General features: G+C 35.5%; 5 protein-coding genes and 1 long non-coding RNA gene across 9 annotated transcripts; 3 read left to right on the top strand and 3 right to left on the bottom strand.

Moving 5' to 3' along the window:
- Nucleotides 1–1,497: 1,497 nt before the first annotated feature.
- On the bottom strand, nucleotides 1,498–3,486 carry HB40 (homeobox protein 40). 2 transcript variants are annotated; one of them, NM_119838.3, is made up of 3 exons: nucleotides 3,278–3,486; nucleotides 2,604–2,929; nucleotides 1,498–1,936 (listed from the first exon to the last, which is right to left on the bottom strand). In NM_119838.3, exons 1-3 carry the CDS (start codon nucleotides 3,357–3,359, stop codon nucleotides 1,694–1,696), a joined length of 651 nt encoding a protein of 216 aa, NP_195392.2. In that variant the 5' UTR covers nucleotides 3,360–3,486; the 3' UTR covers nucleotides 1,498–1,693. The 2 variants fall into 2 exon arrangements, with proteins under 2 accessions (NP_195392.2, NP_001329011.1); NM_001342415.1 differs by having other exon boundaries at nucleotides 1,604–1,936; nucleotides 2,604–2,932; nucleotides 3,278–3,419.
- An 8,077-nt stretch (nucleotides 3,487–11,563) lies between these two features.
- Nucleotides 11,564–13,578, top strand: AT4G36750 (Quinone reductase family protein). The gene is made up of 2 exons (NM_119839.6): nucleotides 11,564–12,279; nucleotides 13,032–13,578. The coding sequence occupies exons 1-2, from the start codon at nucleotides 11,687–11,689 to the stop codon at nucleotides 13,258–13,260; spliced, it is 822 nt and encodes a 273-aa protein (NP_195393.1). The 5' UTR covers nucleotides 11,564–11,686; the 3' UTR covers nucleotides 13,261–13,578.
- Nucleotides 13,579–13,581: 3 nt separating this feature from the next.
- APP1 (aminopeptidase P1) lies at nucleotides 13,582–17,428 on the top strand (the record flags this gene model as incomplete). 3 transcript variants are annotated; one of them, NM_001342416.1, is made up of 16 exons in its annotated part: nucleotides 13,662–13,825; nucleotides 13,965–14,028; nucleotides 14,128–14,267; nucleotides 14,357–14,641; nucleotides 14,720–15,115; nucleotides 15,200–15,286; nucleotides 15,372–15,436; nucleotides 15,545–15,611; nucleotides 15,688–15,822; nucleotides 15,923–16,003; nucleotides 16,101–16,155; nucleotides 16,251–16,355; nucleotides 16,485–16,556; nucleotides 16,645–16,769; nucleotides 16,857–17,006; nucleotides 17,390–17,428. In NM_001342416.1, exons 1-16 carry the CDS (start codon nucleotides 13,733–13,735, stop codon nucleotides 17,426–17,428), a joined length of 1,959 nt encoding a protein of 652 aa, NP_001328936.1. In that variant the 5' UTR covers nucleotides 13,662–13,732. The 3 variants fall into 3 exon arrangements, with proteins under 3 accessions (NP_195394.4, NP_001328936.1, NP_001328935.1); NM_001342417.1 differs by lacking the exon at nucleotides 17,390–17,428 and adding an exon at nucleotides 17,260–17,265; NM_119840.7 differs by lacking the exon at nucleotides 17,390–17,428 and having other exon boundaries at nucleotides 13,582–13,825; nucleotides 16,857–17,253.
- On the bottom strand, nucleotides 17,191–18,742 carry AT4G36770 (UDP-Glycosyltransferase superfamily protein). Its single transcript, NM_119841.6, has one exon — nucleotides 17,191–18,669. The coding sequence runs from the start codon at nucleotides 18,633–18,635 to the stop codon at nucleotides 17,262–17,264; it is 1,374 nt and encodes a 457-aa protein (NP_195395.4). The 5' UTR covers nucleotides 18,636–18,669; the 3' UTR covers nucleotides 17,191–17,261.
- Nucleotides 17,774–18,393, top strand: AT4G09385. The gene has a single exon (NR_142276.1). It is a non-coding gene; the product is annotated as an other RNA (long non-coding RNA).
- Nucleotides 18,743–19,313: 571 nt separating the features above from the next.
- On the bottom strand, nucleotides 19,314–21,400 carry BEH2 (BES1/BZR1 homolog 2). The gene is made up of 2 exons (NM_119842.7): nucleotides 21,012–21,400; nucleotides 19,314–20,585 (listed from the first exon to the last, which is right to left on the bottom strand). Exons 1-2 carry the CDS (start codon nucleotides 21,255–21,257, stop codon nucleotides 20,034–20,036), a joined length of 798 nt encoding a protein of 265 aa, NP_195396.4. The 5' UTR covers nucleotides 21,258–21,400; the 3' UTR covers nucleotides 19,314–20,033.
- Between the last annotated feature and the right edge of the window lie 469 nt (nucleotides 21,401–21,869).

Consider the following 21,869-nt stretch of genomic DNA (forward strand, 5'->3'; position numbering starts at 1 on the left):
GTTTTTTAACGTAGAATATTAAAATTTGCTACAGTTGTTGATATTAAATCGATAATTTAACTTATCGTTAAGATTTAAGAACTAATCAAACATGACGACAAAAAAAAAAAAAAATCAAACATGACGACGAAAAAAAGAGAGTCAACGTGCATCAGTTTATTCAATTGCTAATTAAAAACAACTAATATCCGAGACAGGCCCTTAGTGTTTGTCAAGCTAATTTGGTGGAATCTTAAGCCCATTGGGCCTACTTTAATAAGTCCCTAATATTATTGCAAACATACATTTTTTTATAGGTGCCAGGAGCAAGCCAAGATGTCTCCAACGTCTTGTGATTTTCTGTTTACAAATGAAACAAAATAAAAATCTAAATATGACTTATCAATAGTTAACTGATTGATAGCAAAATTCAGTGCATTCTTAAAAAATCGGTTTTCTTAGGTAAATATAGCATCTATCGTAGAGCATTAGTATTACCATTACGTAGTTGATGTGATGGATCACCATATCAAAAGGTCCAAGACTTTTCTTTATATATATACAATCTCATCATATGACGACTCAAACAATATAATACAACACACTATATACAGTGAATGTGTTGAAAGTGGTTACGAGTACTTAAAACAAACCCAATTTAGAAAGAGCCATAACGTTACGTTTTCTTTACACTTCGTTTTCTATATACCCAAAACTAAATTAAATCCTTCGCTTATTCGCCAAACACTTCTTCGTGGGTCCATAGTTTCTAAACTTTACGAGACCATAATGTTTTCGATCTATAATTTTAATTAATTAGGATTTAGTATATGTCTAAATCAAAAATATCTTAACGTCAATCAAAATCCAGAAGACTCTAATCAAAGAATCTCTAGTCATGTCCAAGAAAACTTTGATTTTCAGAAAATGCACTTGTACAGTTTACAATTACTGGAAGAGGTTTTAATCAAAAGAACATCTGATCTTGTCCAAAGACACTTTGATTTTTCCGTTGATTAGAAAACGATGTGTTTTTTCTAACATTTTGAGAAACGCATGATACGTGGTAACTTTTGATGACTAATACTCTCATTTTATATTATGCGATCAGATCACTAATAAGTAATAATGATTACGTGATGAATATATTATGTATAAACCATAATATAAGCTTACACATTAGTTGTCAACCGATCTATAAAAGTTGACTCAAAATGTTTTACCAGAATTAGTTATATTTTATCCGAACTTCTCTTTTGTATAAATCGGGCAAACTCTTATCCATGGAGATAAAAAGTTTTAACAAATTTGCTCATCTTATCTTCATGTGCATGTCATCTAGTCCTTTGTCTTCTACAATTTTAAAAGTAAAGGTTTTTCGAATCTTGCAGCCGATACTGCTTTTATGGCCGCACTTTTTTTTTCGTTAGTGAAACCAAATTACAGTTTACTTATTATAATTAAATCCTAACGAATTCATATATATTTTTCTTAGAAATTTAATTCAACAAAGTAGCTAATTTTTTTTAACTACTTAAGCAATTTTATATTGTTGCTTTCATAAAGATAGCCAAATTACATTAGCGAGAAACTCATCGTCAATATATTTGTACATTAGAAATGCAACAGTTATATAATCTAGTAAATTTACTTAGAAATATGCTTCCCTAATTCACGATACTAACTTGATATAATATTACATTAAGCTAGTAATTTATATGTATAGACTCATCCATTCCGCTTCATCGATGTAACTATTTTCCGGCACCGGATAAAACAAGTGATCATAGTCATCGCCATCATCTCCGACTTTATAGTCTCCAAAAAATGGCGTTTCATTAGCTTCGACGGAAACGGAAGACGAAATTGGACTGTTGCTTGAGCCTCCTTCTACTCTTTCTGCTAATCTTTGGATTTCCCTCTCTGCATCATAGAGTTGTTCTTTGAGCTGAATAACCTGTTCAGGAAAATTATTGTAAAATTAATCATTACGTAGCTTAAATCACCGATGCAAGCATCTGATTACACTTAAATGGTGTTTTTAGTCAGTGGGCCTACTGTTGAACTGAGCCCATTGACAATGACAAGCCACTATTAAGAAAATAAGAACATTGTACGGAACATATAAAGGTGTATATGTTGTGTAATAAGGTGGCATTATACTGTTCGATATCAATATTTTTTTTGTTATCAACTTCACTTTCTGTCTCATTTATTGAATTTTCTAATTTCTTCGAGCCTTGAGCTCACGTTCATTTATGCCAAACAATAATTATCTAAAGAATTTGTTTACCTTTTACTATGCAATTGAGTGTAGGAACAAGGTGAAAAAAAAAAAAAAAGGTCGGACGAAAATTCTAATTACTATTATGAAAAAGCTTGAAAAAATAGCCGATTCATGCATAAGTTAAACGTATAGCATTTTCCTTAATTATCTATGTAGATTTAAAATTTGGATTGGAAAAAGTTTTTTAATATATCCCTTAAGTAATCATTATCTCTACCCATATTTATTATATTCATAATGAAAAAAAGAATAGAGCAAGAAAAAAAAAAAAAAAAAAAAGTAGAGCATGAAATGGAAAAAAAGAAGAAGTAATTGAAACATTAAAAATAAGAAATACCTCAGATTCAAGTCGGCACTTGTCGACAACGACGTTATCATGTGAGTTCTTGAGTTTATTGTACTCTTCCTCGAGCCTTTTGTTCTTCCACCGTGCGCGACGGTTCTGAAACCAAACGGCAACTTGACGAGGGTCAAGCCCTAGCTCTGCCGCAAGTCTATCTTTCCTCTCCGACTCAAGTTTGTGTTCATCCCCAAAACTCATCTCCAACATGTTCACTTGTTCATCGGTCAGCTTCCTCTTTCTAAACAAACCGTTGCCTCCATCTGCGGAAGCCACGGATCCTTTGGTCTTCTTCCTCCTCCGCTTCGGCTGCTTCACTTCTCCTACTGACCAAAAGCAGAAACATCTTAAATAAAGTTTAGATTGTTCTTGATGTGTGTTCACACTTCACATGCACGTAGATGATACCAAGATTTTAACTAGGCTTATGCGTATTAGTCGAGAACTTTTTTTCTTTTAAAGACTCATGCACATAACATAATCCACTTGAATTCTTATATATAACTTCTTCCACAAAATTTGTGAGGGGATAAAGAACTTCGGACAAATTAAAACTAAAAACAAAACCCACTTCTATTTTTATAAGAAAATCCATGAATTTTGGGTTTTGTCGAACTTTTAAATAAAAAGGTATGAAATTTCGAACAAACTAATTACAAAAAAGGACAAACCTGGTTGTACTATCTGAGTGTAGACATCAGGGTACAGTTGAGAGATAAAAGCCATGTTCTGATCATCCACCGTGTAGTTCATGTTCTTGGATCTCTCTCTGTCTTTAATTTGTCTCACTTTTTATGAAATGTGAGAAGTGTTGTTGGGGAAGAGGAAGACCTATGATTTATAAGGAGAGTAGGTGTCAAGAAATGATTTTTTTTTTTGGGTTATGAAATGTCATTTTCCTGATGTGGGCTTCTTGTTATTTTAAATTACGGAATTACCACTGGACGTGATTTAGTACTTAGGAATATTAATTAAAAGGACAGTGAAATTAAAAGAGAAGAAAATATTTCTTTGTCACCAACTTTAATACTGTTTCATGCGTAATACAAAACAACACTAAACAAAGACGTATTCTTTCAACACGTCATTGATAGGAACATGAAAAGTCGAAAGCTTTGGCACGTGAACACACTAAAGTGAATTTTTCATTACCAAAATAAAATGACATAAATCAATCTATCGTAGTTAATAAGATTTGCGAGTCTAGAAAACTATATAGTAGTATGACAATTGGGGAGGGGAGACCAATAATCAGAGACTATTTGGTAAATGAGAATGTGATGTCCAATGGAGAGGACATTCACCGGTCTCAATGTCCTCCACGACCCAATCAAGCCCCTTAATTACTTTTTAGACTCTTCTCTAAATTCGTAGTTAGAGATCAATTGTTAATTTTCTTAGTTTATTCGTTAGAAAATTAGCTAGTGCCGTAAAAATAAGCCAGAATTTATCATAGACTTAAGGTTCAGTTGATAACGTTAATTACTACCGAAAGAAAAATCATAGAAAAACATTAAATATATATATATACTTTAGATAAAAAAAAGGCATAAATTTTAATTTCTTGTTATTAAACTCGCATACTAATTTTTTTTTTTTTTTTTTTTTTTAACTCGCATACTAATTAATGTAGAGGTTGAATATCGACAGAATTGTGTGATAGGTTATAAATTGATGAGTAATTGTAAGAGGTTATATTTTCTAAGAATCCATATGGATTTGAGAAATGATCAATTCAATGATATATATACATGGACTGATGGACATTATGAACATCCAAGAAAAGCATATCTTAATGAGTATATTCTATTACGGAACGTGCAAATTAGAGGAAAAAATGGGTAGCCAATGAGCAAATTTTTTTTTTTTTTTTTTTTTTGTCAAGCAGCCAATGAGCAAATAAATGACTAAATTAGTAGCTTGTTGCCACAGAGGATATTCTTGGGGATAAAAAAAGATAAAGAGGATAGAAACTTTAATGTGGGTGGAGGCTTGGAAGGAGTGTAGCAGACACCTTCGAACTCCCAAGTAAATCATTGATTAGTTATAGTTATTATCCTTAAATGGGTTTAAGTTCATGTTCATGATGATACTTGCTTGTAGATGTGGACTCTTTAATAAAATATTGGACCAATGAACCCCTAAACTGGGTAAGATACTTGTTTATTTGTCTTAAGGATAATGTCTGCTTTTAAAGGCTTATCTTTTTAACTTTTATTAGATAAACGGTGTATAATTTTGGAGTTAAGAGTTACGGATTAGTTATCATCTAGCTAGATTTTTCAATTTATGGAATATTGCTATTATCATTTTGTGAGGGATATTTTAGCTATGTGCATCTTATTTTGGTTCCCATAGACCCATTTATTTATTTCTTGAGCTTAATATCACATTCATCGGTCAGTCTTTTTATGAAAAATATATCAATTGTGTACTAATAAATTCAAATCTAGAATAAAGCTAGCAAAATCATGATTAATTAAGCAAAAATCTACAATGAAAGTTTCACAGTAGAATCAGATCCTATAAATTCAAAACTATATATATATATATATACATATTGTTATACAAAAGTGAATCACTGATGCTTCTAAACTGCACAAACGCATCCATATAATAAAACGATAGAATGGGTGATTGATCATACAACTATATATATTGAAAACAAAATACAATTAACTCTTCAACCCGATTAATCTTACGGTCTCTAGAGGAATCATGTGGATGGTGACTACAAGGTTCGTACTCATAAGTTGAATTGGGGATTTGAATTCGTTATTGAATATAATGTGCCACGTTTTTTTATTTCTAAAAGTTGTTTTCTATGAGATGATGTAAAGAGAGAAAAAGGGGAGACAAAGGAACACGATGGGAGTCATATGAAAGGAATACAACAACGAAACGTGGCGAATAAAACACAACCAAACGTACGTTTCTAATGTTAAATAAGTTTTATAAATATTTTAAAATTGGTTTAAATAAGAATATAGAGAAGTAGACAATGGAAGCCAAAGCCTTTTGTCTCCCTCTTTCTTCTCGTAAGTGTTTGTGTCTGCTTTAAAAACACTGCCATGTCTCTACTACTTTCCATGTTCTTCCAATCCCACCCTTACATCTCTATCTCTCTCTTTCCTCCAATTACCTTCTCAATATACAATTTTTGTACTGTTGAAGAAAGTGTTTTAAAAACAATTTTGTAAAAGAAAATCCACATGTCCTTATTGGAACCAAAATATTGATACTGAAAGTACCACCTAAAAAGTCTGGCATGTGATAATACCCTATTTTTGGAACTTATGTATGAGTCATTGCTAATTTATTAAGGATTGATGGTATTTTAATTTGGATAACACACATCATGAGAATTAGGGTTGAAGTAATTTTGACAGTTGTATTAATGTTATGTATTTGCAACTGTTTAGATATAGTAATTAGTTAATTACTATTTGCAAATATATCTATGCTGCTCTCTCTTTTTTGTGTTTTCTTTTTACCCGGAGGTGAAAATTATTAAAAACAGGAGGTGAAAAAGACAGCCACGCCAAAGAGAAGGAAAAGTGACCAGGGAAGAACATGGGGTTATCCACGTGGCGACTTATTACGAGTTAATAATGTAGACCACCTCTTGTATTCGTACACGTGTCCTCAACTTCAGTTCATGAAACCTGACTCATTTCTTCAGACCAATTAGATTTTTTGTTCTCCCATAACCGTCGCCGTCACCAGCCATAATTCCTTTATATTTTTGATTGGATTTTTTTTTCTTGATTGGAAATATCAAATCGGTTTAAGATAAAACAACTCAAATCATACAAAACTATTGAAAATAACCAATTTCAATTTTGATTCATTGTATTATCTTAATATTTTTTTTTATAGAAACTAACTAAGTAATCTGGGCATAATCAAACAAAACACGAACAACCACATATTTTCTTCAAAAAATGTCACATAAAGTAAATGTAGCTAGTAAATGTAAGTAAATTCTTGACCTATGTTCAGGATTTCATATTCTATGAGAAAATATATGAGTGACTTAATTTGCCAATCATCCAAAAGTAATACTATCAAAATGAATTATTATATTACCCAGCTATCCAAAAAAAAAAAAGTTGAGAGAAAAAACCTAATAAGTAGACAGGCCTAGGGAGATATTTTTACTCATATCCCAAAGAAGGAAAAACTTATCCACAAAGAACCGTTTAGCTTTTTGCTTAAAACACGAAATAGTTAGCGTCACAAAAAAGATCACACTTTGATTGAATCTTTACCAAATAAATGGGATTGAATTGTGAAATTTAGAAAGCAATCGTTACGTACGTCTTTAGAGATTTCCTATTTAGGAAACGAGACGAAACGATGGACCATGTGAGGTTCAACATGTTTCCCAAACCAATTTGAATCCGGATACGTGGAATCTTCAGTAGCCACATTTTTTGGACCCTCTTTGTCTTTTGCTTCTTGACCATTTGTCCATTTTCCATATATATCTCCATCGGACATTTTCTTAATTGTTAAGCCATTAGAGACATCTATATTACTAACTGTATGAGAACTTGCTGTAATCTATCGACGTCAATATATTCACCGTGTAACTACTTATCATTTATTAATTACTATGATTAAGAACATATCCACATGATTTGGAAAAAAAGTTGTAAGTGATTTTAAGGGTTATGCGTGAATATATAAATAAAATAAGTTATGATTGGTTCAACTTTTATTGTAAAAGCTAGTACAGGTATTGTAAAGTCTTTACAACCATCGACCCTAGGGTTTAGTATTAAGCATTAACATCGACCTAACTCCTATAAAGACAGGATTTAGGGTAAATTACTATTAACCTCGAGTTTGAGAAAATATTGAGATCCGCATTAATTTGAATTTCCTGGTTAGCTGTTCAAGCTTTGAAGGGCTAAACATAGAGGGGCGATAGGATTTAGGATTAAAGTACAGTGACCCTTATCAGCATATATAAGCACAGTGAGGAAGAAAAATAAGTAAATCTCTTTTTTTTTACAAAAATAATAATAGAAAATTTTTCAACTTCAAAGCCAATTTATATGGTCAGTGTTGGTTTTTTTGTCTAATAGATTTTTGTGTATCGTTAGTGGTTATTTCGTGTTTATTCACATTTGTATATCTCCGTTAGTGAGTATTTTGTGTTTTATTCACATTATTTGATTTAGTTGTAGTTGAATTTATCGTACCATAACACCTTATTAAATCATTCAAAAGCATTACATGACATTTTGTTTTATCGTTACAAAATCCAAACTTTTCAACAGAAAACAGATTACCATTTATTTTTGCAATGTCTAAAAATTAAAAACTATTAGTCCATTCAGCTTCAACCAATCTTTTAAGTTGGAATAAATGCTATACATTAACTTATATATGATGTGTATAACCAAAACCTTGAGATATACGATACGCATGTACTATATAAGGCTACAAAATCTTAGACCCACGGAAAGAAATTGATATCTTATCTTATTTTTTTTTGTTATGTGCAAATTACACTACATTATATTGGTATTAATCAAATGTATTGCAATTTAGTGACCTAGAGCCATAGGCACCCCCACGTTAGGTAGACTTTAGTATTGTACTTTAGATAGATAATCATCCAAATAAATTGCGACAAACAACATTAGTTACATGTTTGTGACTGTGCTCTCTCGTCCAATACGTTACTTTAATTGGAAAGTCGTATCTTAATAAATAAATTCATCGGGAGTTGGTGCCCTTCAAAATGTATGTATAGACGATCATTTATTTTTTGCTTCTCCGCAATGATTGGCTGTGTTTATAGATTTTTAATTTTCTGTCGTAAATACTTTGGGAAAAGTAATTCTATACCAATCTTTTTTTCATCAAATATATTCCCTGAATTTCGCCTTAATTTGAGCGTTACATGTTTATAATTTTCTATTACTGATTTGAAATACGTAGTAGTGTTGTGCTTGATCAAATGCCAACAGGAAAATTCGACCCCATCTCGTCTGGAACGAATCGAATGTTTAAGACTTTGAGTATTAGAAAATTCAGTATCAAATTAAAAATTAGCTCATATATTGAACCGGCTCCGCTAAAACACAATAGAGTTACAAACCAATTTAACATTTTTTGAATTTTCTTGCATAGAAACTCTAAAAAACAAAACCAGAAGTTCGCAAGAACATATTTTTTGCTTCCATGATTGCAAAATGAGGTATGTGAATAGACCGATGAGCATATGTCTTGATCAACACTATCAAGTTTCAAACAAAGAAAAGGTAATAATACTTATCATGGTGTGACAAAAACATAGGAGCATCGTTTGGTTTTTTAGCGTTTGCAATCATGATTAGCGCGTCTTAAAAACTGACGAATGCGTCTTATTAGATATGGTTTATTAATGAACCAAAAAAATAGGTGCGTACTGATATATCTTACCGGCCCTATTGCAATTTTTAAAAAAAGTTAGTATATAGATCGTTAGCGTTAGTTCTTTTGTGAAGCTACGTACGAGATCATAGTGAATAAAAACATGCATGCAATTGAGAAAATTGTAGCAAATAGAAAGACTCAGCTTGCTCTTTCACGTCTTATTGGGTTACGTTCCTTTCAATGAATAGCTAGCTAATAAGCATTGGTAAGTTAAAAGAATTGACCTAATCACGTTTACCAATAAATGAGATTGCGACACCAGTAAATAATCTGTTCACAATTTCACTAATAAACAAATAGAAGCTAGTGACCCTAAAAGTAAAAGCTTTAATAAAGCATACTCGAAATGTTTTTCTCTTTTCCTTTTTGGGTCAACACTGAAGTTGTTTTATGAAAAAACAATTGGGACACAGCCTCTCTCCGTCTCGCGCGTCGCCATCATTGTTGAAGCCAAAAAGGCCATGCACATCTACAGACCAATGAATTTCAGAAATATTTTGCATAATTTTAAATAGAATACTAAATATATGATATATGGTGCTAGTTTTTTTTTTCGTTTTAAAAAATGCTGATATTGTATTTTATTGTCTGATAATATATATCTATATATATACATGTAAATTTTTTGTACTTAATTTAAATAAAAACTCACTATATAGTGTGCATTCACATAAAAGATCATTTCTATATTTATAATAGTTAATTGTTGGAATTCGTTGGTTTAAAAATCCAATAGAATTCCATGGATCCTTCTGTAGTGGATTAATAGGCATGATATCTTAAAACAGCTAAGCCTTAATCTTTAGTTGTTTAAAATAACAATTAAAGATTCTCAATTACTCGATTAAGACACTAATCACCACCACAATCTTTACGATTAAAACATTGAACGGCAAAACACAACGTGGACGGTCCAAAAATCACTCACGTGGAGTAAAAATTAGATAAACTTTCCATAAATATAAAAACAGTACAATATATTGTCTCTCTTTGCCACTTTCGAGGTCCAACCTGTCTCTGGTTCCTCTACTACATCACATAACACGATTAGAGCTTTAAGCACATGGTTCGCAACTAAACAGATCTTGTCATTAGCTCCTTAGTTTAAGTTTATAAATTTCCATAAATAGTTTTCGTAAACGTGGCATTGCTAATTTGCTATGAACACAAGATTCGTCACCGATGACAGCTATAAAAGAGGAGGCTTTTCTAGATTGCTCTTGGGTTTGGTCCTAGATTCGTGGGGTTTGAGTTTTTAACATATTTTCAAAAGAAAATTCTCTTAATTAGTCTTAATTTATTGCTCTAAGTTTACAATATTCTTTCTATTTTGGTTCTTGCAGCTTTAAGCGCGATCTTGTATTATTTTCATGGTGGTCCAAACTAGTACCTGGCACAACATAGAAGCATATGGTATTATTTAACTAATAATGTTTTTAATCAATCGAAGTATACATACATTAATTTATCGGTTGATATAAAATTATATTTCCTTTTCCAGACATTAACCAATCAGATAAGATCTACATTAGCTCTAACTAACCACAGTATAATAAATACCAAATTTTTAGCATGTTCGATTCAACATTTTAAAGTACTTCTTCTTTAACATTAATCTACCAGTAGCGTTTGAAATTTCAATTACTTATAACCAATAGTTGAAATTTGACTTTTGGTTTAACTATTAACTATTATTCTCCAAAGATATGCTTCGCTTTTCTTCTAATTGTAACATTATGATTGATAATTTTCATGCAACTCCTTTTCTCTAGATCGTAGGTAGGAGGATATTAGGTTAATTTGACTACGCTAGAGATTTAAATTAGTACGCTTTCGAACAAGTCAAAAGACACCATCGGGTTAGCCACTAAGAAAGCAATCATCATATACATCAATTAATTATAATACTACTTATATACCTGTACTATATACACTCATGCATAAAAAGTAAAAACGATTCTCTCTTTATCAAATTTAGATTCTGGATCGTTAAAAAGTAGTAAAAAATGAGAAAACTTTTACAAGATAAATTTGATGAGTCACCCTCATCATATTATAGTTAGAGGCTAATAATTTATAAATAATGTCAAAACAATTTTCTCTATGTACATATTATTACGGAGCGATTACATATATCATTCACAACTTTAGTCATTTTGTTAACCCTAATATAATGTGATATCAAAACGGAATATTAATAACGTTATACATTACAATTTTTGTAATAAATTTTGATTTTAATCACTAATCAGTTACTTGTTGCCATTATATTGATCGGGGATCCCTTATTGATAGGCCCAATATGAATGAGCTCAGTTATATTTTGGGTTTTTTCTCATAGCATAAATGGCCCAATGAAAGCCTATTAAGTGATCGAAGGTCAGACGTTGGACTCCTTGTATGAAACCAACAGACTAGGCCCAAATTATCAACTCAAAATTGACCGTAACATATACGGCGCCGTTTTTGTAGACCTGAGTGTGATAAAGTGAGCTGTTAAATCTTCACTTAACCCCATTTTTAATCACGAAATTAGAGTGGTGATTAAAAATACAACTAAAGTTGTTTCAAGTGATTGTTTTCATTTATTTAAATTTTAAATTAATCCAACTTATCGTTGACGGAAAATTTGGGAGAGAATATTCTCGATGGGGAAAGGAGGAGGTTGTGTTCCGAGCAAGAAGAAGAAGCCGGCCACCACCGGCGATGGTCCCGGAATCGATGATGATAACGACGCTACTAATGCTCCGATCCAAATTGACGATGATCAAACCACCATTGACGGCGATCGAACAACGGCGACGAATACTGGAGGAACAACAACACCAGCGATTACTACTACGGCTGCTAAGATCTCGTCACCGCTCAAGATCTTCGTCGTGTTCTATTCGATGTACGGACATGTGGAGAGCTTAGCGAAGAGGATGAAAAAGGGAGTGGATAGCGTCGAAGGAGTGGAGGCGACGTTGTACAGAGTTCCGGAGACGCTTTCGCAGGAGGTTGTTGAGCAGATGAAGGCGCCGGTTAAGGATTTGGAGATTCCGGAGATTACGGCGGCGGAATTGACGGCGGCTGATGGATTTCTGTTTGGATTTCCGACTAGGTATGGTTGTATGGCTGCGCAGATGAAGGCGTTTTTTGATTCGACGGGATCATTGTGGAAGGAGCAGAGTCTTGCTGGTAAGCCTGCTGGATTCTTTGTGAGCACTGGCACTCAAGGAGGTGGCCAAGAGACCACTGCGTAAGCTTTTGCTTCTTTCTTATACTCTTTAGTACCATTTGCATTGGTTCTAAAGTATATTAGTTGAATTTGGAGTACAAGTATTGAATTGCTATAATCACAGAGTCACTATGTGAAATAAATGCAACCTTGAATTTGATGTATATAGGTGGTTGCTAAAACCTGAAAGGTTGTTGTGGTCAGGACTTTGTCTAGTACTTTAGAGGAAACTTGTCAGAGATGGCTATCATTCTGGTGAATTGCTTGCTTGATCTTTAATTGCTTTCTTAACTACACCATTGACCATTTCAAGTCCAATCTGGTCACCATTGAATAGTACCCTGGTCTCTCTTTTGGTACGATAGGCTTGCACTTATGCTACGCTTATGTTAGCTCTAGTAAGGGGAGATCTTTAGAACATGTAAAACTGGATTATTTTAGATTCTCACTTTCTCATCACCCAAAGTACCAATTCTATAGGCATGAGTGTTGCCTCCGATAATTTGCATGTGTTTAAGCTCTGAGATAGATTCCTCAATGTATGTGGACTCTCTTTAGTCATCATTTGCACTTAGATATTTGTCTGTTTTACTTCAGCTGATTCACTCGGTTGCTGTGATAGTTTGCGAATATAGAGAAGCATAACAATGCGGAATCTTAAAGCTTTTGCGTATTTCTCCAAGTGTGCAATGTGGATATTTTTATTGCCATCGTTTCCACATTAAAGCTCAGAAACACTTGCTGATTTCCATCTCGTGTGTGTTCTGTTGCAGATGGACAGCAATCACACAGCTTGTGCACCATGGGATGCTATTTGTACCAATAGGCTACACATTTGGAGCTGGAATGTTCAAGATGGACTCGATACGTGGAGGCTCTCCTTATGGAGCAGGTGTGTTCGCTGGTGATGGGTCAAGAGAAGCAACAGAAACAGAATTGGCTCTTGCTGAACATCAAGGAAACTACATGGCTGCAATAGTCAAAAGACTTGCTCAACCTTAAAACAAAAACAAAAATTGCTTCCTCTATTTGTCTCTTTTCATTCAATTCCTCCTCCTGCTAAATAATCATAAAAAAAAAAATCTTCCTTTCTTTTCTCAATTCCATCGAAATTTCTTTCTTTTCTTTATGAGTGTTTTCAGTTTCGCCATTAATGGTTAGTGTGTACATGTTTCTTTATATTATTTGTCTCTTATTTATTCCTTGTTGTAAAATAAAAACAAAATTTCATTACGTGTTCTTTCATTGGAGTTGTTGATTGGATATTTTATCAAAAACTTATAATTTCACAAATCGTTAAAGTGTAGGAAAAAAAAATAATTAGTTGCGTCAGCCATTAGGATTCCTTGGAACACGTAAAGTTTACTAACATAAAACTGTGATATCTGTACTTTTTTATATCTATCTGCTGCTGCATCTGTGTTCTGTTCGTCCTTGAAGCAGTCAAATTCTTCTCTGAACTCCAAACATCGCCATGTCCGAGATTCTCTCTTCGTTGAGGTCACTAATGGCCTCTCACTCTCCTCCTCTTGATGCTTTGGTTGTTCCTTCCGAAGACTATCACCAGGTTTGATTTATTTTCAATTGAATTACCCTTTTTTGATTCATGATCCGATCTCAGATTACTTGATTATACGTCTACTATTACTTAATCATGTATTGTTCATTGATTTGAGTGAAAGTTTCGATTTTTAAATTGTATGTAGAGCGAGTATGTTTCTGCACGAGACAAACGCCGTGAGTTCGTGTCTGGATTCAGTGGAAGTGCAGGTCTGTTTCTATTTTCTATTGTTCTGGATTCAAATATTGTTAGAATTGAATCGTTGATCGAGAGTGAATTGAATTTGATCGGCGATTATAAATATATAGGTTTGGCACTTATCACGAAGAAGGAAGCAAGACTTTGGACAGATGGTCGATACTTCTTGCAAGCATTGCAACAGCTTAGCGATGAGTGGACACTAATGCGGATGGGAGAAGATCCTCTTGTTGAAGTTTGGATGTCTGATGTTAGTCCTCAACTAATCTTTTGATCAATCCATAAATTTTGTAACTTTGAGATGTGTTCTTTGATTTAGCTTATGGTTTAACAATGTAGAATCTACCTGAAGAGGCAAATATAGGTGTTGATTCATGGTGTGTCTCGGTAGACACTGCGAATAGATGGGGGAAATCGTTTGCCAAGAAGAATCAGAAACTAATCACCACAACTACTGATCTTGTGGATGAAGTTTGGAAGAGTCGTCCACCTTCTGAGATGAGTCCGGTTGTTGTTCATCCTTTGGAGTTTGCTGGCCGTTCTGTTTCCCATAAATTCGAAGATTTGAGGGCAAAGCTTAAGCAAGAGGGTGCTCGTGGTTTGGTCATCGCTGCTCTTGATGAGGTGTGTTTTCGTAGTAAAAAGATCTCTCTTTTTCTCAGTTCAGCTTTGGAATGTATTTTGATTGGGGGTTTGATGCAGGTTGCTTGGCTATATAATATCCGTGGAACTGATGTTGCTTATTGTCCCGTTGTTCATGCGTTTGCAATCCTTACCACCGACTCTGCGTTTCTCTATGTTGACAAAAAGAAAGTGTCTGATGAGGCAAACTCTTATTTCAATGGGCTCGGTGTGGAAGTCCGGGAATACACAGATGTGATCTCAGATGTGGCCTTGCTTGCTTCGGATCGACTTATTTCTTCATTTGCCTCTAAAACTGTCCAACATGAGGCTGCAAAGGATATGGAGATTGATTCTGACCAGCCTGATCGGTTATGGGTGGATCCTGCTTCGTGCTGCTATGCACTTTACTCCAAATTGGATGCTGAGAAGGTCCTTCTGCAACCATCCCCTATATCCCTCTCAAAAGCCTTGAAGGTAATAAAGAATGATTTTTGAAACGAGTGATCTCTTTCGACGTGTTTTAGTTTATTCATACATGCTTATTCTCACTTATGTTAGAACCCGGTTGAGCTCGAAGGGATCAAGAATGCACATGTTCGTGATGGTGCTGCTGTTGTCCAGTACCTTGTTTGGCTCGACAATCAGGTACTGAATAAATGAAAATTTTGTTTCTTGAACACTACTACTATATTGATGATTGATTATGTCACTCAACATTGTGAAACCATAGATGCAGGAGCTCTATGGAGCATCTGGATACTTCTTGGAAGCAGAGGCAAGCAAAAAGAAACCATCGTAAGCTTCTTCTTTCTTCTTTGTTTTGTTTTTCCCGATTTTGCAAACCATTTTTCCATGATTCATGACGCAATGAGTTTTTCTTCTGCAAAAAACAAAACAATACAGAGAAACCTCTAAGCTTACTGAAGTGACTGTGAGCGATAAGCTGGAAAGTCTTCGAGCTTCAAAAGAGGTAATGTTTACATATAACATATTAAACTTTTGTCTTTCCATGAAAGAGATGAATCACATTTCTCGTGTGGTTGCAGCATTTTAGAGGTTTAAGCTTTCCTACTATATCATCGGTTGGTTCAAACGCTGCTGTTATTCATTATTCACCAGAGCCAGAAGCTTGTGCCGAGATGGACCCCGACAAAATTTACTTATGTGATTCAGGAGCACAGGTAAATATCACATGATTGAGTGTATACTATAAGCTTACCTTGTATTTATCAAAGTCTTTGCTCTATAATACAATTTCGTTGTTGTTGTCTTTCTGCAAAGTATCTCGATGGAACAACTGATATAACCCGAACGGTTCACTTTGGAAAACCTTCAGCTCATGAAAAGGAATGCTATACTGCGGTATGTACTTATTGATGATAACCTTTTGAATATTACATTCTTATTTATTTGGAATAAGCATATTTGCTGATATATGTTCAATGTGCCGCATCCTTAGGTCTTCAAGGGTCATGTTGCACTAGGAAATGCTCGGTTTCCAAAGGGAACAAACGGTAAGTTATGATCTCCTTGAATTTTGTTTCTGTACCAACTTGAGATTTGGCTATTGATCTTTTATATGTTGCATTGGCTATATCTGAATTTACAGGCTATACACTTGATATTCTTGCTCGAGCTCCTTTGTGGAAGTATGGGTTGGATTATCGACATGGTACTGGTCATGGAGTTGGTTCTTACCTTTGTGTTCATGAAGGCAAGTTATGAGATACCTCTTTTTATTCTCTCTTTCTTATAAATATCGAGTCATTGATAATAATGTTTTTGAAATTCTAGATGTCATCAACTAACTTTCTGCGATGATTATGTATGGTTTAATATGTAGGACCTCACCAAGTTAGTTTCAGACCGAGTGCCAGGAATGTACCTCTTCAAGCTACCATGACTGTAACAGATGGTCCGTCTGCAACAAAAACTCGGTAGTTCTCCTGTTCGGGTTAACCTTGATCATATTCTAAAAGCTGTCTATATTCATTTATTTGCAGAACCTGGTTACTATGAAGACGGGAACTTTGGTATTAGGTTGGAGAATGTTCTTGTTGTCAATGACGCTGAGACTGAATTCAATTTTGGCGACAAGGGCTACTTGCAATTCGAGCATATCACTTGGGTACTTACTCGTTGTCTGTTAACTAATACCGTAGTTCTCATATCAACATGCACATCTGAGTAACTCTCGATCTCTCTCTCTCTCCAGGCACCATATCAAGTGAAACTTATCGATCTAGACGAGTTGACACGGGAAGAGATTGACTGGTTAAACACATATCATTCGAAGTGCAAAGACATCTTAGCCCCATTTATGAACCAGACTGAAATGGAATGGCTCAAGAAAGCTACCGAACCTGTAAGTGTATCCGCTTGATCCCCTCCCAGATTTCTCTTAAATAGATGTTTATCAATGGCTCCTTCACTTCTCTCACTAGTAAACCAAAAACATTCAAGTCATACACAGATTATTTTCTTTAGTTTTGCATTCAAAGTTCATGTTTCTGGACCACATGTCTTTATTCATAGCAGATTCTCAGTTGTTGAACCATAAAGAGAACATTATGTTTATCGTTTTGATATTATTAAATTGTCAACTTTTTGCTAATTAGTTTTAGGTGAAGTAAGCAGATGGAATGTGAGTCATGTTGAGAGCTTCTTCTGCTGTCTTCTTCAGTTCCTTAACATTCTTTCTCATCTCTTTTCCTTCTTCTTCATCCATCACTCTCTTCACCATTTCAGCTATCACCTCCTTCTTTACAATCCCATCTGCAACATTAATCTGCAACGCAATCTTTAGCTCCCCAGAAACCATCCTCGCGTTCATCTTCTGCTCTGAGTACAACGGCCAAGCTACCATTGGCACACCATTCACAATACTCTCCAAAACTGAGTTCCATCCGCAGTGAGTCACAAACCCTCCTGTTGACTTGTGTGCCAGAATCTCTTCTTGTGGTGCCCATGTACGGACCACCAAACCGATGTCTTTGGTTCGGTCTAGAAACCCGTTGGGTAAGAAATCGAGAGGTTCTGTCTCATTCTTGGTCTTGTCGAACATTGATGCCGATGGGTCGTCTTCAGCCGGTGGTCTGACTACCCAAACAAATCTGTGGCCAGTCAGCTCCAAACCGTAAGCCAGCTCGTTTGTCTGCTCGAAGGTTAGTGCCCCACCACTCCCAAAAGAAACATAAACCACTGACTCTTTGGGTTGTAAGTCAAGCCAGTCCAGCACGCCATGTTTCAAACCTGGTTCTGCTGGTCTAACCAGCGGTCCAACAGGATAAACCGGCACTCCTCTCATAACCCGACCGAGATTCTCTGGATCCAAGAAAGACCCGATGGTCACTTGCTCCAGACTGTGCCACGTATTCACAAACACCCCATCTGCGGTTATCACCTCATCCCCAATACGCTGAGACTCAGCGAGTTCCCGAATATATTTTCTCGGATCTTGAGCCCGCTCAAACTTAACCGGGCTGCATCCGGGTATAAGCAATGCTCCTATGCTACTCAACTGCTTATACAACTCCTGTTTGTCAAGACTCGCCATATAAACCGTAAAAGCTAGAAACCAAGCACTGGTAGTAACCAGAACATGTTTTCTCATGATCCCAAGCTCCTTAGCCACCTCTAAAGCTTCCGTGCCCAACAAGTCAACTACGAAAACCCTAGGCCGCGGTTCTAACTCCATGACTGAAGACTTGATCTCTGGTAATGCCTTCCTCATCATCTCTGCTAGTTTAGTCAATAGTGAACCACTCAGATCTTGACCCGAAACATCGAGTGGAATAAACCTGATCACAAATTTTGGATCTTCTTCCATCAACGTTTTTCCAATTAGGGATTTCGAACGTGAGACATCGTCTGTGACTAGGAAGACAGTGACACGGTCGAACCCGTGGTGGTTCAGGAGATGTTTACCGAGTTCTAAGATGGGTACGGCATGTCCCATGCCCGGACTAGCCACTAGAGCTCCGTGAAGTTCCATGGTCCTCAGAGTTTTTTTAGTGATATGCTTTCTTTAATTGGTGGAATGAGAATGTGTTTGGTGATTGGACGCAGTTGGGGTTGAATATATAGAGAAGAATTACGAGATTATTAAGATTGCAGTTATCGAAATGGACGAACATCTCACAGCAATAAATCATTATAACGGAGTGGATATAGTAACATATTTACCATTAGTTAAACCCCAAACTAAACATTCAAATACATTAATTGAACTGTAATATGATTAAATACTAGTAATAAGTGGTAAGATGTTTTTTTGTTCACTAATGTAACGTTGTACAAAGACCTAACATATAGTAGTTGTGTTTGAGCCGTCGTTTGTTTTGCGTGTTACAATGATGTTTGGATGAGATGAGCCACGCATAGAATGATAGAAACATGAATTAAGATGTGTTTGTTTGTTTTACCTTGTTTTGGACAAAGCTACAAAATGCGATCATGTGACTTGTTGAAACTTACTAGTTATATATATGTATTTTAAAATGAAAACGAATCCAAACTAAATAGCTATATGAAAAGAAGCAACTCACCACTCTCACCTATCACGTGGACCCAACGTGGGTCATCTCATAGTTCCCTCATCAAATGGGCAATGAAAATATTGTCTTGTGCCGTGAATTACGACAAATGAGAATTTAACTACGACATGCGGAGATAACAATAATAGTATCAACAATAGTATAAAAAGAAAGAAAATTAGAAAACAATTTGCAAATGGTTGGAAGAAGTTGTTGTTGTTTAGGTCCCAACAAAAGTGAACAAAAAAGACAGGCCACATGGTGGGGGTCCATTATCCTCCCCGCTCGTGGAGGTTTCCTTTTTATATCACCTAACTCAACACAACAAACTCTTAAACTAATCACAATAATTAAGAAACCAAACTAAAATTAAACTCTGGTCTATGGAAAGCTAAGTGGATATCATATTACTACATCCGCAAAGATATTAACTCTTTACAAACCGATTTTTTCCTGTGATCAATTAAGATATTATATATCTCTAAGAACATTATCATCATCACAGTGATAAATTAAGTATAAACGGAGAATGTAACGGTATGTTTAAGGTTCGACCCTTTTCGACCTTCCTCGACCATGCGAGCTCCGGCTCCAATGTACTGTACAATGCTGAAGATTTTCTCTGTTATGGTCCACAAGGAGACTGATCTGATCTTTTACCACCATTTTCAAACTGATTTCATGTTTCGATTTACCGGTTTTTCAGCATCTGGCTTTAGTGCCACCGAGAGTGAGTTCGAGATCTTCTACGCCAACTTCATGAATCATTTCGCCTTCCCACGGCTTAACTGTTCCATTCTCAAACTCAAACTCTGCCCCTCTCCCATTCATTCCGGACATTCCCCAGTCTGACCTTTTCATATCAATGGCCATAGAAGTTTGCTGAACAAGGTTAAATGTTGGTGAAGTAGGAGCAGTAGATTGGAAATTGATCCACCTTCCTGAATCCTCGATCGAATCCTCCTCGGACTCATCACATTCCGGTATTGTAGGTGGCGTTTGGTGACCAGCACGACGAGTCTAGATGGAGCAGAGATAGCGAAAAGCGGATGTCTCAAAACGTGTAAAGACCCGCCATTTGGTAATTGCTCTGAAGTAAGTTTCCGCTTCGAACCACGAGAAGTAGGAGATGACAACGGAGGAGTCACAGGCGCACTGTTGGATATTCTAAGAGGTGGAAGGTTAGCAGGAATCGAAGAAGCGATGTTGTGTAGGAACGGAAGAAGAAGGTATGAAGAAGGGTTTCCGTCATAGCGAGATGGACTCGGGAAGGATGATGAGACTGGACTTCCGTGGTACGAAGGTGCAGGACTTGGAAAAGCTGATGATTGTGGACTTGGTTGGATTGATGAATTTGTGCTGAAGTTTGTAGGAGTTCCTGAAATATCTGATGCTGGTGGCTTAAACCCCTGTTTCCACAAGAATCAACCATTTTAGTGACCAAGACTAGACTAAATCAAAACCACATGATGATGCAACCGTCAAAGTCAATGTTTTAGTCAAGACTCAAGAAGCAAAAGAGATTTCCCCAAAATTTCTCAATAATCAAACTTACATGATCTATAGAATTAGATGATCCAAAGCAGAAACCATCGAATTCATAATCAGATCTAATCACTACGAAGACCAGATTTCAATCCAAATAGGGGGAAATTGAAAATTCAACCCAATCGAACAGTGAAAAGTGAAATCCAAATCGCAAGATCTCAAGAGTCTCTAACAATTCGATTGAATTAAAACACAACAATCGCACAGATTCATCGATTGAATTATGAGTAATTGAGAGAAGCTCAGATTCCGATCTAAAAATTGAAATCCGGAATTTTCAGTTTTACCTTGCGATAAGTGGTGCCATCGTCTTCGACGATCCAACCAGCTTCGAGACAGAGAGCTTTAAGAACCTCGTTGTTATCGCAGTGCTTAGGAAGCTTATAGTTACCTTGAGCTCTAAGACCAGAGTAAATCTTAGCAGTGATGGCTCTTCTTCTTCTTTCTCTCTTCTTATTGTTCTCTCTCTCTTTCCACGTCGGAGTACGTCCCGACGATGATCCTCCTCCTCCTCCTCCTCCTCCGGCGGCCATTGAAGAGCTCTGAATCTCTGAATCTATCTCTAAGTCTTTGTCAGACTGGCGCACGAGGGATAGAGAGAGAGAGACGAAGCTTTCTTTTTAGTTTTTTTGTTTTTTTTTTTGTTTTGGGTGTGTGTGTGAGTCTGAAGCGGATTGGCTGTAACTTTCATTCATTAAGTATAAATAAATTCAAATATTCATTTGTCTCCACACGTGTGGTCTGTTTCTACACGTGTGATCGATTTATTTCTGGAAGTCAGCTTCCACGTGTCCTATTTATGTAACGCACGAGCTGTGGTCCCTTCCCCGTTGTTTCCCTCCCGTCCACTGTTCAATGAATTCGGATCTTTCCTTCTTCTTTTTTTTCGTATTTTCTTTAATTTAAATTTGTATCTTAAAAACAAAAACAAAAAGCGTTGTAAGAATTAAGAATCAGTATAAAAACTGGATATACTAACGATTTTGCATTGTTTTTTATGACGACATATTGCACATTTTCATATTGTAACGCATTAATACAACTCACAAAAGCTTTACACCAAATTTGATGTTATTTCTTGGAGTTGTCAAAACGTAATTCGAAACTGATCTCATTTTCCTAACATAATTTTTAACCTAGTATAG

The sequence above is a fragment of the Arabidopsis thaliana genome, chromosome 4 (assembly GCF_000001735.4).
Source record: "Arabidopsis thaliana chromosome 4, partial sequence".
Taxonomy (NCBI): Eukaryota; Viridiplantae; Streptophyta; class Magnoliopsida; order Brassicales; family Brassicaceae; genus Arabidopsis; species Arabidopsis thaliana.